Raw genomic sequence first — 20,250 nt, forward strand, 5'->3', positions numbered from 1 at the left:
GGCGCTCGAGACCACTCCTGGTGACGGGAGGAGTCCAGTCACAGCTCCCCGGTTGGTCTGAGCCCGAGCTGCGGGCGGTGAGGAGCGGCCAATAGACTGCGCGTCCCCGGCCACGCCCGCGCGCGCTCTCTTCTCGCGAGGCCTGCTAGGCCCGAATGTCGTTAGCTGTGGAGAAAGATGGCGGAAAATTTAAAAGGTGAAGCTGTGGTGGTAGAGACGCAAGCTACCGGCCCGGCCGAGTAGAATGGAGGGAAGGTGTCCACGGCTCCAGGCCAGGCGTCCCGAGCCACGGAGCCTGGAGCTAGAAGGCCGGTGCGGAAAACGTGGGGCCCGAGAGCGCGGGCCCGGCGCACGGGCAGGGCGGGGCTGAGGGGAGGGGGCGCGTGCTTCGGCCGCGGGGGGCGCGGGGCTGCGCAGACTGTGCGCGGGGTTTCTCGGCCGCGCGCGGCTGGCCGACGCGCCTACGCGCGTGAGAGAGTCCTGAAGAGAAGGTTGCGGCCACGCGCGGGAAAAGCGGCTCTCGGTGACCGTTACCCTTTCGGTTTCCACGGGAGACGCCGGAAGGGGAGGAAGAAGTGGAACGGACCCCCCTTCTCAAAATGGGGGACCCGGCGACTCTAGGTGGGAAAGGGATCTCGGCAAGCTCGGGGCTGGGTTTCGGGGTAGGCGATTCTCCCCCCCCCCCTCCGTCCGAGAAAGCGGGATTGGGGGGCCTCGGGGAGAGGAGGGCTGGGCTCGTCCATGTGCAGGGAAAGAGGGATGACTGTGCGTGCCGGGCGGGCGCCTCGGCCGCGAGTAAAGCTGTGAATAGATTCCACAAGTGTGAGCCGGGGCTGCGATGGGTAGGTGTGCGGCCGCGGTTAGTGCGCAGCCAGATGCTGAAATGTTCTTTTCGGGCCGCGTCTCAGGGCTTTCAAAGGCAGGTTAGAGGCTTTGGGGAAGGAGAGGCCTTGGAGGAGAGGGATTAGTCTCCGCCGGGCCTTGGGGAAAAGGATGGGTGTATACAGACGTACGCAATGATTTTAGGGTTTTTTTTTTTTTCTTTTGAAGTGTTTGTACGTTCTTAGGTTACCATCTAGACCATCTTATGAGGATTGTTTTAGATTGGAGTCGTATGGTGGGAGGAGAAAAACATCCTTAAAAGATGGGATTGGTTATTGACAGCGTACACCTAGCATCAAGTGGTTTTCATGACATATTTTGATTTTTAAAAATGGCTTCTAAAATTATGTTGAAGAACGGATGTGCTCTGAAGCCAAAAAAAAAAAAAAAAAGAAAATGTGTAATGTGTACACTTTAGATCCGTGTCTCTTGAACAGTTTTTTGGTGACCCTCAAGAGTCAGTGTTAGCGATTTACCACATGTATTGTTTACATGTTCCTTGATTGAGAGCAGATCCCTTCGGATGGAGTTGTACTTTTCTCAGAAACGTGGGATGGGACCCCTGAGACAGGGACTGTGGCTGTCCTGGAACTCAGAGATAGGCTGGCCTCTCTGCCTCTCCTGGACATGCACCACGATGCTCAGCTTAATGAAATGTCTTTCTTAAATGTGGCACTAATCATGACAAGGGATTTTTTTCCAAGACAGGGTTTCTCTGTATAGCCCTGGCTGTCCTGGAACTCACTCTGTAGACCAGGCTGGCCTCGAATTCAGAAATCCGGCCTGCCTCTGCCTCCCAAGTGCTGGAATTACAGGTGTACACCACCACCGCCTGACAGCAAGGGATATTTAATGTGAAAAATTGATGCTTTTGCTATAGATGTGTTTGCTGTTAATGTGTTTTGATTATAGATAGATGGCTTAATGCCATAGACCCTGCTGCTGGGAATTCGCCTAAGATTACTTGTGTAAAATTCCCAAATGTTTGGATTCTAAAATCCAGTAGCCCAGGAGTTTCAGATAAGTGCCCTTCGGATAAGGAATTTCAACACCTCTGGTGCCCTAGGGATTTTTGTCCTGCCCTGCCTCCCTTGGTTAACACACCCCACTGAGCTAGGAAGCTGTTGTCTTTTGGAAAGTGTAGAGAACATTAGTTAATGCTCTGGACCTCAGGTAAGTTTGCAGGCAGCTTAAGGCCTTGGATGTTCTGGAAGTGGATCCCTTTATGGACTGGCCCATTGCTACAAGCTCCATCCACTTCATCCTTGCTATTCCAGAGTTAGGGGGCAGTGTTTGGAGTAGAAGACTCTCCCAGAAGAGGGCATAGGTCCTCTGATAGGAGAACTTATCCATGTTCAGAGAACCCTTCCATGTGCAGAGAAAGACAGGTTGGGTGACTCTTCCAGGTGTTGCCCTGAGAATTGAGCATTAGGGTTCAAGGAATTGGCACTTCCTGTTGCAGAGGATCTTAGCTTGGGTAAAGCCTGTGGATTACATTTTTTGTGAGTCTTTGGCCTTCTCGTTCTAGGTTGCCGTGTGTGCTGTAAATCTTCCTGGAATCAGCTGCAGGATCTGTGCCGGCTAGCCAAGCTTTCTTGTCCTGCCCTTGGTGTTTCTAAGAAGAATCTGTATGACTTTGAAGTTGAATACCTGTGTGATTATAAGAAGATCCGTGTAAGTCTGGTGTGTGTGTGGGGGGGGGGGCAGAGAGAGAAGAAACAGACAACACTGGCAGGGAGGGGACCCTCTTCTCCACCCAGCCGCCCACATATGTTTGCAAAGAGGATTTTTCTCCTCTCGTTCTTCCTGGGGGGAAATGGTATTAATTGACCCTCTTATATTTCCATTTTACATGGAGGGAAATTAAGTGGCTTTCTCAGAGAACAAGAGGCAGAATGGATCCTCAAACACATGTTTATATCCACCTAGAAATATAGTTATACATATATAGTTAACAAAGTTGAGATTCTGTGCCAAGAGTGGAAGTAATGGGAGCAGGGGAAAGGAGCCCATGGAAAGCAGCATACTTAGTTGAAATGTAGCCTTCATTTTCTATCTGTAAAATGGGGGGGACTAGAGCTGTAAGAATTAGTTCTAGGGTGTGTCAGCTGCTCGGGAAAATACCTGCTGCATAGTGAATGCTACAAAAAAAAGTTAGCTGTTTTTTTCCTTTTTTTTTTTTTTTTTTTTTTTTTTTTTTGGATTTGGTTTTTCTGAGACAGGGTTTCTCTGTGTAGCCCTGGCTGTCCTGGAACTCACTCTGTAGACCAGGCTGGCCTCGAACTCAGAAATCTGCCTGCCTTGAACTCAGAAATCTGCCTGCCTCTGCCTCCCAGAGTGCTGGGATTATAGGCGTGCACCACCACTGCCCGGCTGTTTTTTCCTTTCTTTTCATCTTTCTTTTGAGTTTTAGGCAGGGTTTTCCCAACCTGAAAGAGGGAGGAAGCAGGGGACCAGTGGAAAGGCACCTACCCAGCAGTGTTATGATGTGAATGGTATTTAATGGGGAGTGTGAGCAAAAGAGGAACCAAGAGTAACTACAGGAGTTTGGCCTGAGCAGCTAAAAAGGAGGGACAGATCATTGGAAGACAGAGCAGGAAGTAGTCTGGGGAATTGAAATGGAAAGTAGAAATTTTAACAAATAGTAAGGGGAGGGTGGAAATTAACTTAGTAATCCTTGTTGTAGTGGGTTCTCAGCATTTATGGTACCCTCATGTCCCTGTCTGCCTAACAGGAACAGGAATATTACCTGGTTAAATGGCGTGGCTATCCTGACTCAGAAAACACCTGGGAGCCACGGCAGAATCTCAAATGTGTGCGTGTTCTTAAGCAGTTCCACAAAGACTTAGAAAGAGAGCTTGTTCGGCGACACCGCCGGTCAAAGCCACCCAGGCATCTGGACCCAAACCTAGCCAATTACCTGGTGCAGAAGGCCAAGCAGAGGCGGGCACTGCAGCGTTGGGAACAAGAGCTCAATGCCAAGCGCAGCCACCTGGGGCGGATCACCGTGGAGAATGAGGTAGACCTGGATGGCCCTCCAAGGTCCTTTGTCTATATCAATGAGTATCGAGTTGGTGAGGGCATCACCCTCAACCAGGTAGCTGTTGGCTGTGAGTGTCAGGACTGTCTGTTGTCACCCACTGGAGGCTGTTGCCCTGGAGCATCCCTGCACAAGTTCGCCTACAATGACCAAGGCCAGGTGCGACTGAAAGCTGGGCAGCCCATCTACGAGTGCAACTCCCGCTGTTGCTGTGGCTATGACTGCCCAAACCGTGTAGTCCAGAAAGGCATCCGCTACGACCTCTGTATCTTCCGCACTGATGATGGCCGAGGCTGGGGTGTCCGCACGCTGGAAAAGATCCGCAAAAATAGCTTTGTTATGGAGTATGTGGGAGAGGTGAGGAGATGGGTCTGGGTGTGTGCAGCTTTCTCCACTCCCTGTTTGTAGTGTGTGTGCCCTAACTGTGTACCTAAAACTCTTCTGCTTTCCTGAAGAAGAACCTAGGGTATGGGTCTGAGTATTATAGGGCTATAGTTAAAAGAACACTGAAGTATGAAATCTCTGGTTTCATAAGGGTATATAGCAAAGCAAGTGGGAACTAAGCTCCAGGCAGCATGTTGCAGAGTTTGTGGTAAGGGTTATCACAAACTGAATCTAAAGGAGCATGTAGGCTTGTCTTGGATGGAGGTTGGGCAATATCCCCTAGGCCATTGGTTCTCAACTGTGGGTCACAACCCCTTTGAGAATAGTTTGCCTAAGACCATTGGAAAATAGATAGTCACATAATTCATAGTAGCAAAGAAATAGAATTTTATGGTTGAGGGAGTCACTACAATATGAAGAACTGGGTCATAGCATTAGGAAAGCTAAGAACTGACTTTCAAGTTAACCCTGGAAAGGCATGGTAATACAGTATGCAGGCTAGCTTTTGTAATCAACAATCCCCAGATCTTTGCGGCTTACCATGTTAGGAGTTAGTCTGCATTGTTTTAAAGCAGTCTCCCCTTGGTAGCTCAGGTTGTCTTGGAGTTCAGTCCTGCTCTCCCCTCCTGAGTGCTAGGATTATAAACATGTGCTACTATACCTGGTGTATATAGTTTCAGTGGATATACTATTCGCATAGTGACTTGGGCCCCCTATTTTACACACATCCCCAATGCCTTTCTTCTACCTATGGCCTTCTGGCCACCATCACAACCTCAGCATTTTTGTAGGGGACTGAAGGGGAAGGTGCTAATGACTCAGGCTACTATCTACTGGCTGGAAATAGAGTCACTTCAGTGCCAGGGAGATGGGTGTGTGGGTGTGTGCGCTTTTAAGTTTGTGACCAGGTGTAAAGGGGGGTGGGTCTGGATGAGCAACTAGCAGGTGTATGCAGTACGGGTAAGACACTGGGCATTTAGGATTGGGCAGACAAATCTCGTGGTTTGAATCTTAGCATCCCTGGACCTTTACTGCCTAAATGTGTGTTTTGTCATAATGACATTGTTCATGTATTTCCATAGGTCCCTCCTGGGTGTTATATGCTCCGAAAGTGACAGTACTGGCCCAGGATACATCTGAGGATGTCCACCTATATATCAGTGATGACTAGGAGAGGCTTCCACTCTTAGGAAACTAAAATAAAGGGTCAGGAAAGATGTGATCTCAAGGTATAACAGTCTACCATACAGTAGACAACAGTCTGGACAAGGGGATAGCCATACCCCCAGATTGTCTGCTAGAGAAAATCCACATGCTGGAAAGCCAGGCAGCTCGGAGCAGAGAGGAAGGTGTTGATACTCAAAGGGTCCTGACAGGAAGCAGAGGGATCCCGAGTGTCTGCAGCCCAGTGGGCTGTGGGAAGCATGAGCTCTCCATATTTACAGAGGTATCACCCCTGAATGATTTTGGACAGTCTGGTATGTAGACATCTTTCTAGAAGAAAATGTTCTTAACCTGGGGCTCCTGACAATCTGAAAGGAGAAGTGTCCAGACCCTCTGGGATCTCATTCCTAGAGGTCATCCCAAGCAAGAAGCAAGTCAGTATAATTGTATTGACCAAGGTAGAGGAAAGCCTCTTATAGGAAGGCTCAGTCCCCCAAGTGTCCTTGCTCTTCTACTCTGCAGAGTTTCCAGGAGCCCACTTACCTTTTTTTCCCATTCTCATCCATTCTCTCCACGTTTCTTGACTTCTGTCTTGCCATGACCTTCTTAGGTCTTCTCTTAGTACCCTTAGACCTACGGATCCTTGTGATGGTGCCCCCAAACACTTAGAGAGCTACCTCTTTCCACGTGGCCTCTGAAAGGCAGTAAGTACAGTATCAAGATTGTGTACCACCCCTGCCACTCAGCAGGAGTCACTTTGTCTTCTCCCTGTGAAGTACTTGGAAGCAATTCATCAATGTTGCTTTCATTAGTAGTTTCATTAGTCCAAAACTTAGACAATCCAAAATGCTCAAATGAAAAAAAAAAATTTTTTTTTTTGAGACAAGGTTTCTGTAGACCAGGCTGGCCTTGAATTCAGAGATCCACCTGCTTCTGCCTCTCCAGTGCTGGGAATAAAGATATGTGTCACCACTGCTGGATTGTTTTGTTTTGGATAACCTTTCTCTTTGTACTTGGGGTTAGTGTTTATACTTAATTACGTAGCACTGTCTAGATACTCTTAAGGTGCTCTATGATGAATCCACCCCTCTCCCCACCTGAGGATAGAACACAGGGCCTCCTTTATGCTAGGCAGTACTCTCCACTGAACCACATCCTAATAGGCAAGCTGTTGTGTAATTCAGATTACCATTCCCAGTCTTGGATACTAGTCTTTGGGGCCACAGTTTGTACCAGTAGTTCCTGCTCTATGTTTCCAATGTTATTTCTAGCTTCACTAGGCAGAAAATATTAGCGAATACTGTCACACATACCTTCTTTTGTCTCGAGAAAATAGAGGCCCGGAGAGGTCTCATGTAAGAAATGGTCCAAATTATAAAGTGCTAATAAACCCAGGGCTGTGGCAGGTCTGCTGGCTTCTCCCCAGTGAAAGCAGGCACAAGAGCACCACCCCTCCACAGTTTCATAGTCTCATTCACATCAACAGCCTTTTTTTTTTTTAAGTGTGGGTGTTTTGCCTGCGGTGTATATAGCATGGGTATGCCTCCAGGAGAGGCCATAGATCTTAGGACTAGAGTTAAGAGTTTTGCATCTCCATGTGGGTGCTGGGAATCAAAAGTAGGTCCTATGGAAGAACAGCAAGTATTCTTAGCCAATGAGACATTTCTCTAGCCCCTCAACAACCTTAAAAAATAGACTTTATTTAATAAACATAAATGCCCTGTCTTCATGCACACCAGAAGAGGGCATCAGATCCCATTACAGATGGCTGTGAACCACCATGTAGTTGGTGGTATTCGAACTCGGGACCTCTGGAAGAGCAGTCAGTGCTCTTAACCCCTGAGCCATCTCTCTGGTCCTCTTAACAGCCTTTTAAAACTGCCTAAACTGTTTCCTTGACCTGAAGAGAGTAGAATGGGAACAGGGGTAGGACATCACAGGTGAGAGACAAGGAGGGCAGGTTAAGCCTGGAGGGCTATGACTCATCTTTGTGAGACTGGAGGAGCAGGTAGGGACAGAACAGACAGGTGAGTGGGGGAGGATGTGGATATTCCTTAAGGTTTGAAGGTCTTCTGGTGAACTAGAGACTGGGTAGCTTCGGAGGGACTGAAAAGACCTAGTGGTCATATGGTTCTCAGGGAGATAGGAAGCTTACCTTAGCATACTTTGCCTTATGTGAATATTATTGCGGCTGTCACCGCATCCTTCAGGAGCAAAAGCTTCACCAGTAGCGATGCACTATTATGACCTGGGCCTGCTTTACAGAATATTTTTTTGATATTTTTTATCTTGTGTGTATGTGCTCTTGTAGTCCAGAAAAGAAGGGGTTATTGGATCCCTTGAGCTTGAGTTACAGGTATTTGGATTTTGTTTTGGAGACAGGATCTCCTTGTATTGCCCTGGCAGTCCTGGAACTATGTAGACTAGGCTGATCTCAGATTCAGGGATCCACTTGCCTCTGCCTCCCATGTACTCGGATTAAAGGTTATATGTGAACATGTCTGGCCAAGTTACAGGTATTTGTGAGCAGTCTGATATGGGCCCTCAGATATAAACTGTGGTCCTCTGATAACCATTACTGCAGCCCTAGGACTTTTTTTTTTAATTTCTCCAGTGATGTTTCCCTGAACCCTGTTATCCTGAACTATGTCTTACAGTGTTGTATGGGAGTCAGATTCTATCTTTGTTGCCTCTGTGGCCCATGGGGGTCAGTGGTAGGCCTGGATGTTTTCCCTATCAGACTGAGACCTTTATAAGCAGGATCTAGATAGTCCCCAGTGGAAAAATAACCTGGTATGCTAAGGGTATATATTGCATGCGTAGACTGAATGCAAGGTTCTGAGTTTGTCTACACTACCAAAACAGAGGACCTGAGTGAATGGAGAAACAAATTGCAGATGGGAAGGCCAGGTCCTTCAGGAATGAGCTAGAGTAGTGGGTGGTGTGGAATGTGGAGAGAAGGTGATAACAGAAGAGGCAGGAAGGACACTAATATAGCCTTCCTTGCTGGAGAACTGAGAAGTCATACCCAGAGGAGGGTGCTAGGAAGGTCTGTGTCGGTGTCTGGTGCCATCTGGCAGGTGGACAGTGTCTTTGAGGAAGGAAGAAGATAGGTGGGGAGTTAATATTGGAGCTACCTAGAAGACAGCCTCTTAGGCAGAGAGTTTTCTGGGTTATAGGACAGACGGAAAAATAGTAGTATAAATCTGCTGGGGGTATGCTTTGTTTGGGGCATTTGTCTGCACAGAGTAAGCATATGGAAGAAACCCTGGGCTGAGGAGATGGTGGTACATATGGGGCCCAAGAAGAGGGCTGTCAAGTGACTGGGAACTTAAGAAAAAAAAACATCAGTAACATTTGGAAGGCATGAGCAGATCAGACCTGAGATAGTGAAGCAGTGTTATATTTACTAGGATGGGGGCAGTGGGAAGAAGTGCCTTCTGTTTCCAGCCTTGGGTGTTAGCGCCACTGTGTTAGGGCCTTCTCTCAGCTCATGTTCTTATTTTCCCTTTTTGTCATTTTATTATTAGGTTTTATTTTCAGCTTTTTTCTGGTCCTCAGGATTTGAGGATCTTGGCCCTGGACTTTCTCTGTGGGCTTTGATCTTCTCTCTCTAGCCTGGATCTTTCAAACTAAGATTCTGTGTTTTTGTTTCTGCCTCTAGCTCTCTTGTCTGAGTCCCCTTTCCATTCAGTCAAGCCCCTGTCCTCATTGTCCAGGGCCTCTTTATTTCCTTCATCCTCTGTCCTTGCCATCTGCATGGCCTGTTCTGGTCTCACTCCCTTGTTGCCTTGTGCTGTGTCTCTTACTGTCCTGCCCCAGGTCAGTCACTTTCTCCTTGTCTCTTCCTTGCACCCTGGCTCTCACTTTCTTGCCTGTTCTGGGTCTGTATGTCTCTGTCCCATCTTGCTCTGCCCCAAATATGCATGAGGCTCTGGGACATCTAAGAACAGAAAGTGTTCTCAGTTACTTCCTTTCACAAAGAGTTGGCACCTTGCGGCCAACTCTCCCCCCACCATTGCAAGCAAGACAGCTCCTGCCATCTGGGCTGGAGAAGGAGTGGGTGGTGGACAGCCTCTACATCCCTCCTGCTGTTCTCTTCCCAGGGGCCAGGTCAAGGTCTAGTTGGGGCTGGCTTTCCTGAACCTTCATGACCAAATCTTACCGTTCTTCAGATTATTACCTCAGAGGAGGCAGAGCGGAGGGGCCAGATCTACGACCGCCAGGGCGCCACCTACCTCTTTGACCTGGACTACGTGGAGGACGTATATACCGTGGATGCCGCCTTTTATGGCAACATCTCTCACTTTGTCAACCATAGTGTGGGTGCCTCCAGCAAGTGGGCAGGGGGTTGGGAGGGACAGGCCAGGGCCTCTCCTTACCTTCCCATTGTTCTTTCTTGCCCAGTGTGATCCCAACCTGCAGGTGTACAACGTATTCATAGACAACCTTGATGAGCGACTACCCCGCATCGCATTCTTTGCCACAAGAACCATCTGGGCGGGCGAGGAGCTCACCTTTGATTACAACATGCAAGGTGGGGGTGGTAAGGGCCCCAGGGGCAGGGGCAGTGATATGGGATGTGAGGACCCCACCCCAAGGCATATATGGGTCATTGAGTAGACAGAGGGAAATTCTTTTGCTGGAGTTTTAAGATGTTCTTCCTATTTCCAGCCTTCTCCGTGGACCCTGCCCACGGCTCATGGGTTCCCATATTTGTCCTCCCTGAACCCCAACCCTGATACACTTATACCACCTTCTTTCCGTACTTGTGGGAGAAGATGTTTGGATGAAGAGTTAAGGCATACCTCACTTCCATCTTGAATGAACTACTACCCCCTGCCCATCCTGACCGTAATCCTCCTTCACCTTCCTTGTTCTGAGCCTCTGGATAACCCTTGTGGTTTCGAGCCTGGCCTCTTCTTGATTAAACTAGTCATCTCTGAGACTCGGCAGATAGTGGGCAAGAGTTCAGGTGCCTTATGGATGCCCAGGTTGCCCTCTATTCCTGAACCCCGCCTGACATGACCCTTCTGTTTCCCTGTCAGCCTTCTTCCTACCCAAACATCTCTCAAACCCACTCATGAGCAAACCCCTCTAGTGTTGTGCTCTAGTTCTAACCCCTACCCACCATCCCAAAGATCCCCTCCTAACTCAAACCCCAAGATCCCTGGGTCTTCTCATATAAGGGGTAGCAGGACAATTCATGCAGGCCTTCTAACACATCCCCTCCTTCCCTGGCTGTGACTTCACAGTGGACCCTGTGGACATGGAGAGTACCCGAATGGACTCCAACTTTGGCCTGGCTGGGCTCCCTGGCTCCCCCAAGAAACGGGTCCGTATTGAATGCAAATGCGGGACAACGGCTTGCCGAAAATACCTCTTCTAGTCCTGAGAAGTCTGAGGCCAGGCTAACTGAAGGGGCCTGAAGCCACCTTCCTCTCCTACTGCTACCCTCTTGTCAAGAATGACCATCAATCAGAGCCTTGTCTGCCTCCACTTGTCCTCACCTGCCCTAACCTACCCCAGGGTCAGGGCTGTTGTGAGGACTAATTCTGGGTACCCTTTTCCTGTTCCTTTCCCCTGTCCTAGGCCCATCAGGCGTTGCACTTAAAACTCTCAGCCCCATTTTTAGAAGCATACTTTTCACATCAGGATTCCCTAGAGTTGGAATTCATGTCATGTAATGGAGGTCCGAAGACTTAGCAATTCAGCCCCAAAACAGGGGTTTGTTTTTTTTGTTTTTTTTTTTTTTTTTTTTTTGGTTTTGTTTTGGTTTTTGGTTTTTTTGGGGGGGGGGGAGACAGCATCTCTGCAGCTCTATTTAGTTAAGTCTGGTCTCAACTTTCCTCATGAGATTATAGGTGTAAACCCAGCTAAGATTTTTTTTTTCTAATTGCATTTGCTTCTGCTTGGAACTTGTGTGCCCTGTTGCAACACCCCTGGCTGACAGACATCAGAGAGGCCAGCCTAACATCAAGCTGATTAGCAAGCACAGAGCCTTTGTACTCAAGAAAGAGCTGGGAAATAAGGCTGGTTCTGCTCATTGTGCTTTTGATGCTGGCTAGTATTAAGACCCATATGGTCTCAAAAAGTTGCAGGTCTGGAAAGTAGTTGCCCAAATGCCATCAGAATGGGGATGGAGTAAATACCTCTTTGAAAGCCCCACAGAATTAGTTTTACCATCGGGAAGTAGAGTGCTGGGCTTAACCAAACCCAGCCTTGGCATTTGATGGCCACTAGAACTATTAGAAGCTGGAACCAAGATCTAGGTATTCTGTAGATAGCACTTAAGACAATATGTGCATTAACTAGAAGGTAGAGCACCTTGTCTCAGGGAAGCCTTGAAAACCACAAAGGTGGAGGCCAGGAAAAAGCCCATGTGACAGAAGGCAATGTCTAGGCCAAAAACCCTTGTCAGCTCCAAGTATTCATCTGGGTCCACTTATCTCAAAGTTAACTGCCTAGAAATGTTTAAAAGGCAAAGATTCTGATGGCTGCCTTGTCCCCTGCTTCCCCACCTCCAGGAAGCCTTTCCTGTGAAACTCTGTGTCCCGCTACCAGATGCCAGATCTCTGTGTATTTTGTATATATGTGTCCTGCCCACACTCCCCAGGCTGGCCTTCAGGCATGGACTGAATTTGGTTCTCTGTATACCCTTCAGCCCTCCCTAGCCTGGAGTGCACACCAATAAACTGTTGTTGACTTAATAAGCTTGAGGATTGAGGTCTTGATAACTGGGAAATGAGAGGTTAGGAGCTGGGGTTGCTCTAGAATGTGGTCAGAAAGGCTTGAGTCATCTGACTATGATCTTCCTGTTGGGGGGGCCCCTTATAAAGTGGTCTAAAACCATTTTGAAAATATACTTGAACAAATAGTCCAGCTTTTTCTAAATTTATTAGTTGCTACAAATAAAAATAACTACCTGAAGAATAAAGCAATGTGCTAAGTTCAAGCTGGGCCCTTACTGTTCTTAAGTTTTCAACTTAGAGACTACCTGGTACATTTGAAAAGAAAATGTTCCACAGACTCTTTCCTGCCAATATTTACTGAGCACCTATATATGCTAAACACACTGCCTCATGTTTGGTTTTAGACCCTCAAATGACACACTGAAAATATGAGTCAACAAACCAAATCCCAGGACGCAGATCCTCAAAACACCCCAGAAATAGCAAAAACTTTGGGGAAAACTTAATAGTTGTCAGAAACCTCAGTCCTTAGAAACAGACCCCTAATAAGCAAACCTCATACTCTGTGACCAAAATTCCCCAGATAGGAAGAAGTGCTTTAACATTGGATACAACAGCTGAGGAATTTCAACAGCGAGTGTTAACAGGGAACTAACTGCAGGTTTATACTTTGGAACATGGGTAAAGCACCTAGGAGGCTTAACACAGTAGATGGAAAATAGTGGAAAAATATCAGGTGCCAGGAACAGATTCTGAAGCTGCTCAGAAAAATGAAGACAGAACCCATAATACCAAGAAGAACAAGTAAGTCAAACCAGCTCAGAGACTACCACAGAATTAAGTACAGAGTTGCAAACAGAAAATGCACCCGTTAAAAACTCAGCTGACTTTGCATGAAACCACTAATAGGTCAAGTATATCATATATGGGACTGAGACCACCCCCAAAAATGGAGATCTTACCTGGCAACATATTCTGAGTGGTCAAGAAACTCGAACCAAGAAGCTTAGGGGCCATATATCCAGGCCATTAGGTAGCTTAGAGACCTCAATTTAAGTACGGTCGTTCCAGTGGGTCAGTGAACAAACCCATGTTATGCTGATTAAAATCCCTCAAAACCATCCAGGGTTAAGAAATACTAAGTTTTAGGAAGCAAACTCCAAAATATAATTCAGAGACTATACTGGAAGTATATATAACATAGATACTTCAGATGATGAGATGTACCATTTGAGACCTCACAGCTAGACACACGAACACACTGGGTAGGGATCCCACCCTTGTGACATACTAAAACAGCTCAAAGAACTCAAATGCTATGAAATATTCCAAAGATCCTCACATCCTGTGGCATACAGATGAAAAACCATTCAAGATAAGACACATATGCACAAACTTAAGAGGAATAACATTTGGGGCAATATAGTAAATAGATCATAGATACCAATACCTGAACATAAAACAAGAGCCATAGTCAACCAGGAATGGTGGCACATGTGTCTTATTCCCAGTACTTGAGAAACTGAGGCGGGAATGTCGTAATTTTCAGGGTAGCCCGAGATCATGTCTCATTAAAAAAAAGAAAATAGTCTCTTTTTTTTGGGGGGGGGGGGTTTCGAGACATGGTTTCTCTGTGTAGCCCTGGCTGTCCTGGAACTCGCTCTGTAGACCAGGCTGGCCTCAAACTCAGAAATCCACCTGCCTCTGCCTCCCAAGTGCTGGGATTACAGGTGTGTGCCACCACCACCCGGCTGAGAACTGAGAACTGAAATGTATTCAGACTTTCAAGTCCCTGATACACTTTTACTTATATTACAGAATGTTAGCTGGTGTGTGAAGTATCTGATGTTTTAATTTTTTTAGGACTATCTAGGGCCAGGCATATCAGCAACAGTTCCTAGACCTGATATCCTATAAAACAGCTTCAAAGAGGGGATAGAGCTCACTCATCACTTCATATCGCAAGCCAGAGATGAGAGACTGCTATCATCAGACACATACAGATCATGGCACTCCCAACCAGAGATGCTATAATAGTGTATTTACAGAAACAAAATGTATTTTACATTTCTCCAGGTCAGAAGAGTGCTAAGTGTTAGTACATATGATTGAAATCAAAGTGTAGGGTGGGCTCCATGATACACACTGTAGTCAGCTAGTCAGGAAGCTGATGCGGTAAGACTGCTTAAGCCCAGGATTTTGAAGCCAGCCAGCATGGCATACCTTTGAGAACAGAATACACTGTGTGGTCTTGTTTATGTATAAATGACTTGGATATAGGCATTAAAAAAACTATAATTTTGCTGTTTTAAGTCAACCTGCCTGAGTGACAGGGATAATTTACCCTTCTGTGTAAATCCTACCATTCTGTGCCTTAACTGTCCCTTCCTCCCCTACTTTCAAAATGGATGGCATTCCATCAGTCACTATTTTTTCCACACTGTCTCCATCTCTCTATATGACCATCTCTTTCTCTAGCTCTTGGATTTGTTACCTTTTCTTGTTCTGCTTTCACCGCTCCATCACCTCCATGCTTCCCTCATATAGTGACACTTTGTGATCATGCTCAACCAACCAGAAACTCTAAGATAATTTTCCCTTCTCAGGATACTTAATCATATCTACAAAGCCACCTTACCATGTCAGTTGGCATAGCTACAGGTTCTGGTGATTGTGCATCCTACCCTAGTCTGTCTCTGTTCTTTTTCTGCAGCTATGTGCCAGAGTTTCAGTCACTTGGAACTAAGCTCTCTTATGTGCTAGAAAGTGATTGAGGACCCTAAAGATGTTTTGGTGTATGTCTCAGGATGTGTATGTATGTGTGTTCTTTTTGTATCTCTGTAAATAGGAAGTGTGTGACTTGGGAAATTATTGTTTCATGTGAGGTCTGTGAGTTGTTTGTGTGTGTATGTCTCTGGCGGCCAGATAGCAGTACCATGAAGATATCTATTTCCCAATCCCTGGAACCTGCAGCTATGCTAATTGACATGGTTAGCGTAGCACGAAAGCTAGCAGGATGTCACAGCCTGGGAACGTCACACCTGGGTACATCAATTATAAACCTGGGACACACACAATGCAAAGGGAAACATGTTATTAGACATAAAGGCACAGAAAGTCAAGTCCTTATAAATAGACACACCACCACTGAACAGACCTAACCCCCTGAACAAATGTATATAAAAAAGATCAGATCCTCACTATGAGTCTATACCACAGACTAGAAACCTCAGGGAGAGAAGAGAATTTAAAATGAGAAATTCAAATTCTATAAGAAAGACAATGAGGTTGAGACTTTACAGGAAGACTATACACCCTGAATAGATACAGAGTCTTGACAATTTGGAATAGATATAAGCATGTCAGAAGCCTTACCATCTGAGATGTGTATTTACAAAGCAGAGAGTCCAAATCAGGCAGTAAATATCTGTAACCAAGCCACAGACCTCACATGCAAGAAAAAGATCCAGAAACATTGTAATTCTGAGGCTTTTGTTTTTTTTTTCCAAGACAGGGTTTCTCTGTGTAGCCTTAGCTGCCCTGGAACTCACTTTGTAGACCAGGCTGACCTCAGATTCAGAGATCTGCCTGCTTCTGCCTCCTGAGTGCCCCAAGTTCTGAGATCTTATAAAATATAGCTATAATGAGATTAGAGAGGAGCTGGGGAAGGAAATGGCTCAGTAATTAAGAGTGCATGCTGCTCTTACAAAGAACTTTAGTTCAGTTCCCAGCACTGGCATGGCAGCTCATAACACCTGTACTTCCAGTTCCTATGTCTTCTGGCTTTTCCAACACAGAGAGACATAATCTTCTCTTTAAAATATATATCAGAACTGGGCAGTGGTGGTGCACGCCTGTAATCCCAGCACTTGGGAGGCAGAGGCAGGTTTCTGAGTTCCAGGGCAGCCTGGTCTACAGAGTGAGTTCCAGGGCAGCCAGGGCTACACAGAGAAATCCTGTCTTGAAACAACCAAATTTTTAAAAAAAAGTAAAAACTATATCAGTGTTTGCTTGTGTCTTAGTTAGGATTTTATTGCTGTGAAGAGTTAACACAGTAAATCTTTATAAAGGCAAACACTGAATTGGGGCTGGCCTACAGTTTCAAGGTTTAATCCATTACCATCATGACAGCATGCATGCAGACCTGGTGCTGGAGAAAATGATTAAAAGTTCTACATCTGGATTGGCAGGCCGCAGGAAGTGAACTGGTTTGAGCTTCTGAGATCTCAAAGCTACCCCTAGTGATACCACCACTCATCTAACAAAGCCATACCTATTCATTCCAACAAGGCCACAGTTCCTCTGACCAACCATTTACATGCCAGTCTATGGTTGCTATACCTATCCAAACCACCACAGCCTGTATATATGTATATGTCTGTGTAGCACATGCATGCTTTGCCCACAGAGGCCAGAAGAGGGTATTGGATCTTCAGGAACTGCAGTTACAGATAGTTGTGAGCTGCCATGTCGGTGCTGGGAACTGGAGTTCTCTAGAAGAGCAGCCAGTACTCCTAACAACTCTCTGATCTTTCTTCCCAACCCATAAAATAAATCTTTAAAAACAAAACAAAGAGCCTGCCTTCTGAGATATTATACCCCAAGTCAGAAGTCTTCTGGGCAAGGTAAACAAACCACAGAGACCCTAAAAGACTCCACAGCCTGGACACAGCTCACCTGCAGGTGCCTGATACAAGTTTATCAGTTAGCAAATCACAAGTGCTTAAAGATACACTCCCAAGCCTCAGGGAGCTGACAAGAGGGAGGACACACGTCCCAATAGTTCAGGGAACATCCACCAAGAGCTCAGAGACCAAACTGGGGCTAGGACACTTGCCCAGAACCCATGGGATCTTAGGTCTGATACCCAAAAGTACAGGAAAAAGAGCTTTAGAGGACATGTACCTAGGTCAGGCTTTCATGACTAAATGTTCAAGTGCAGTGAGAATGCCCTCACCACGGATAAAAAGACATCACATTTTACTGTCCTCTCATCAGTGAATACATCGGACATTTATCATCATCCAACATCCCTACAAATAGCTTAGGAAATTCACACTTTGGGATCCACATCAACAGAGGGATGTCTAAGTTGTTTAGCCTTGTTTTGGGGAGGGAGCATTTTCCCTTTTATTATTCATTTATTGATTGATTTATTGATTTATTTTCAATAGCTCCAGCTGTCCTGGAACTTACTCTGTAGACCAAGGTGGCCTTGAACTCATAAGGATCTGCCTGCAGAGATCATAGAGCAAAGATATACACCCTGTGCACATGCACAACACAATCAGGGACCACAATGCCCTAATGTATGGACCTGGAAGTATATGAGGGACTTTATTCTGGGACACAACCTTAAAGAGATGGCAGACCTCTCATTCCCTCATTTATCTGCAAATGGACCCAAGAATTTACAATATCAGATACACTCCTATAAGTGAATCAGAGCTCATACCCTGAGATATAGAACAAGAAAGAAGTTATAGGTTTCACAGCTTGGACGTATGTGTCAGGAACCTGAGGCTCCAAGCAGCTCAGAGTCCTAATACTATTTGATATCCTGACACCAGACTGGTCAGGGAGCTGAAGTCCTAGAATATGTGAGCACAGATTGGAGGCCTGCCCATAGACCCACAAAGAAGCCAGACTTCAAAATCAAGGCCCTGAGAAATAGATCAAAAATCCACATCCAAGGATTCATTGTACAAATAATGCAGAGCTCTATAACACCTCAAACAGCCACAAATGGAACAGGTCTCCTGTAATGTACAACTATAATCAAGTCATAGACCTCTCCGACCAGGAAAATGCCAGAGATAGACCCTAGATCTGACATCTTGTAATCTAGATCCAGGAACAAAACAAGAAGCTCATGCACCGAGACAGCAGAAATCAGGAGAGGCCTCAATACAAATCATCTCTCCAGCAGGGCAGTAGTGGTGGCGCACACCTTTAATCCCAACATTCAGGAGGCAGAGGCAGGCAGATCTCTGAGTTCGAGGCCAGCCTGGTCTACAAAGTGATTTCCAGCATAGCTGGAGTTATACAGAGAAATCCTGTCTCGAAAAATAAAAAATAAATAATAAAAGGAATAAAATGCCTACCTTAAATGAGACTAAACAATTTGAACATAACCCCCCCATTCAAATAACTCATACACTGTAATATTACCCTCACACACATAACTCAGCTTAGAAGCTTACATACTATGATATGTGCATAGCAATCATTTAGAAATCACAAATTCTGGGGTACCCACGAAACATTCAAAACCCTCTCAGTCTAGTCCATATCCATGCCCAGAGAGTGGAGCTCCACCACTGGAAACACACAATGTGTAATGTAACTGAGCTCACATAGTGTCTATAAATGTACACTAGCAGTCATGTAGAGACATGTAGAGACATTGAAACCTAGAACAACAGATTCATTTCCTAGAACAAGAATGACCTTACCTTTCTATCATCAGAAGCCAGAATGTACAAATATCAAAGTATCCGCAGAAGTTCATTTCTCCTAGAGGCTGTCAGGAGGGTTTTGCCCTGGCTTTCTTGGTTTAAGACTTCCTTCTAGAGTTCATCATGGAGAATCCAGTTACCCCAAAGTACCCACCCCACCCCCACCCCAGCTCACTGTCTATCCTCCATCCTCAGAGGCAGCAGTATTTCATCTTCAAATCTCTCCTATTTCCTCTCCACCCCGTTTCTCCGCCTGATTCTTCCTGTCTGAATGACTCTTGCTAATCTTTTCTCAGTTTACAGACCTTTCCCCTGGTCCTCATGTTCATACCTTCCACTTATTATAACATTTGTATTCACACTGGACCACCCAGACAATCTAGGATCATTTCCCTTTCCTAGGATACTTATTTTAACCATATCTATGCGCGCGCGCACACGCGCACAAACAAACACACACACACACACACACTTTACTATGCCTGTGGGTTCTGGGGAAGTGGGTTTCTTTGGAGTATTCCTTCTGACCACCAAGGACGGTCACTCACCACTCCCCCCCAAGCCTAGCAAAGATTTTACATTGTGATTCATCAGGGTCACCTTGGAAATCCAGGATTACTTCCTCATCTCAAGATTATTGCTTTGTCAAACTGGGCATGGTAGCCCATGCCTCTAATCCCAGCATTCCAGAGGCAGGCAGATTTCTGTGAGGAGGCCAGCCTACAGGACACCCAGCACTACACCGAGAAACCTTGTCTTGAAAAAAATCAAAAGAAGGGCTGGAGAGATGGCTCAGTGGTTAAGAGCACTAATTGCTGTTCCAGAGGTCCTGAGTTTAACTCCCAGCACCCACATGGTGGCTAACAGCCATCTGTAATGGGCTCTGATGCCCCCTTCTGGTGTGTCTGAGGACAGTGACAGTGTACTTACATATAATAATAAATAGATTCTAAAAAAAAAAAAAGAAAAAAATCAAAACAAAATAAAACAAAGAAGGATTATTGCTTTGTCATTATCTCTAGGAGACCTTTGGATATAAAAGGTCACATATCCACACATTCCAGAATATTAGAAGATCTTTCAGGGAACATGGTCCACCAACTATAGATATATGTGCACAAGCAGTTAATATATTACCTTAGTTGGGTGATAGTGGCATGCCTTTAATCTGAGCATTCCAGCAGGTTGATCTCTGTGACCTCAAGGAACAGCCTGGTCTACAACAGCAAGTTCCAGGACAACTAGGACTGTTATAGAGAAAAACCCTGCCTTGAAAAACAAAACAAAAGATTGTCATTCCATAGCTGGATATGGTAGATCATGTCTATAAATCTCAAAACTCAGGAAACTTGGAGAAAGTTCCAAGTTAACCAGGGCTACCATGTGAGATCCTATCTTAAAACAATTGCAAATAAACAAACAGGCACAAACCACTTGGGAGGCAGAGGCAGGCAGATCTTGAGCCGGAGGCCAGTAAGGTCTACAAAGTGAAACTGTCTCAAAAACACCAAACAACAACAACAACAAAAAACCCAAACAACTAAATAAGTGGGAAAAAACCATATACCCAATGAAACACACCCATAAGTAACAAAGGTTCCACAGACCTTCCACCATTGGACATATATCT

General features: G+C 45.8%; 1 protein-coding gene and 1 long non-coding RNA gene across 3 annotated transcripts in view; one reads left to right on the forward strand and one right to left on the reverse strand.

Moving 5' to 3' along the window:
* On the forward strand, positions 1 to 12,183 carry Suv39h1 (SUV39H1 histone lysine methyltransferase). 2 transcript variants are annotated; one of them, XM_052170880.1, is made up of 6 exons: positions 1 to 196; positions 2,411 to 2,556; positions 3,617 to 4,279; positions 9,646 to 9,792; positions 9,878 to 10,007; positions 10,726 to 12,183. In XM_052170880.1, exons 1-6 carry the CDS (start codon positions 178 to 180, stop codon positions 10,857 to 10,859), a joined length of 1,239 nt encoding a protein of 412 aa, XP_052026840.1. In that variant the 5' UTR covers positions 1 to 177; the 3' UTR covers positions 10,860 to 12,183. The 2 variants fall into 2 exon arrangements, with proteins under 2 accessions (XP_052026840.1, XP_052026839.1); XM_052170879.1 differs by lacking the exon at positions 1 to 196 and adding an exon at positions 405 to 621.
* The window catches only part of LOC127675000 (uncharacterized), a 27,224-nt gene continuing 12,993 nt past the window's right edge, over positions 6,020 to 20,250 (reverse strand). Inside the window, exons 4-5 of the long non-coding RNA XR_007975425.1 lie at positions 19,758 to 19,889; positions 6,020 to 6,164 (exon numbers count right to left, since the gene is read on the reverse strand). This is a non-coding gene — a long non-coding RNA (uncharacterized LOC127675000). The remainder of the gene's footprint in view (positions 6,165 to 19,757; positions 19,890 to 20,250) is intronic.

The sequence above is a fragment of the Apodemus sylvaticus genome, chromosome X, assembly GCF_947179515.1.
Source record: "Apodemus sylvaticus chromosome X, mApoSyl1.1, whole genome shotgun sequence".
NCBI lineage: Eukaryota > Metazoa > Chordata > Mammalia > Rodentia > Muridae > Apodemus > Apodemus sylvaticus.

Coding starts and splice junctions, on each gene's coding strand:
- Suv39h1 (XM_052170879.1), top strand. CDS start 600: ATGGGGGACCCGGCGACTCTAG. Junction 622..2,410: donor GGGGGACCCGGCGACTCTAG/GTGGGAAAGGGA, acceptor TTCTCGTTCTAG/GTTGCCGTGTGTGCTGTAAA. Junction 9,793..9,877: donor CTCACTTTGTCAACCATAGT/GTGGGTGCCTCC, acceptor TTTCTTGCCCAG/TGTGATCCCAACCTGCAGGT.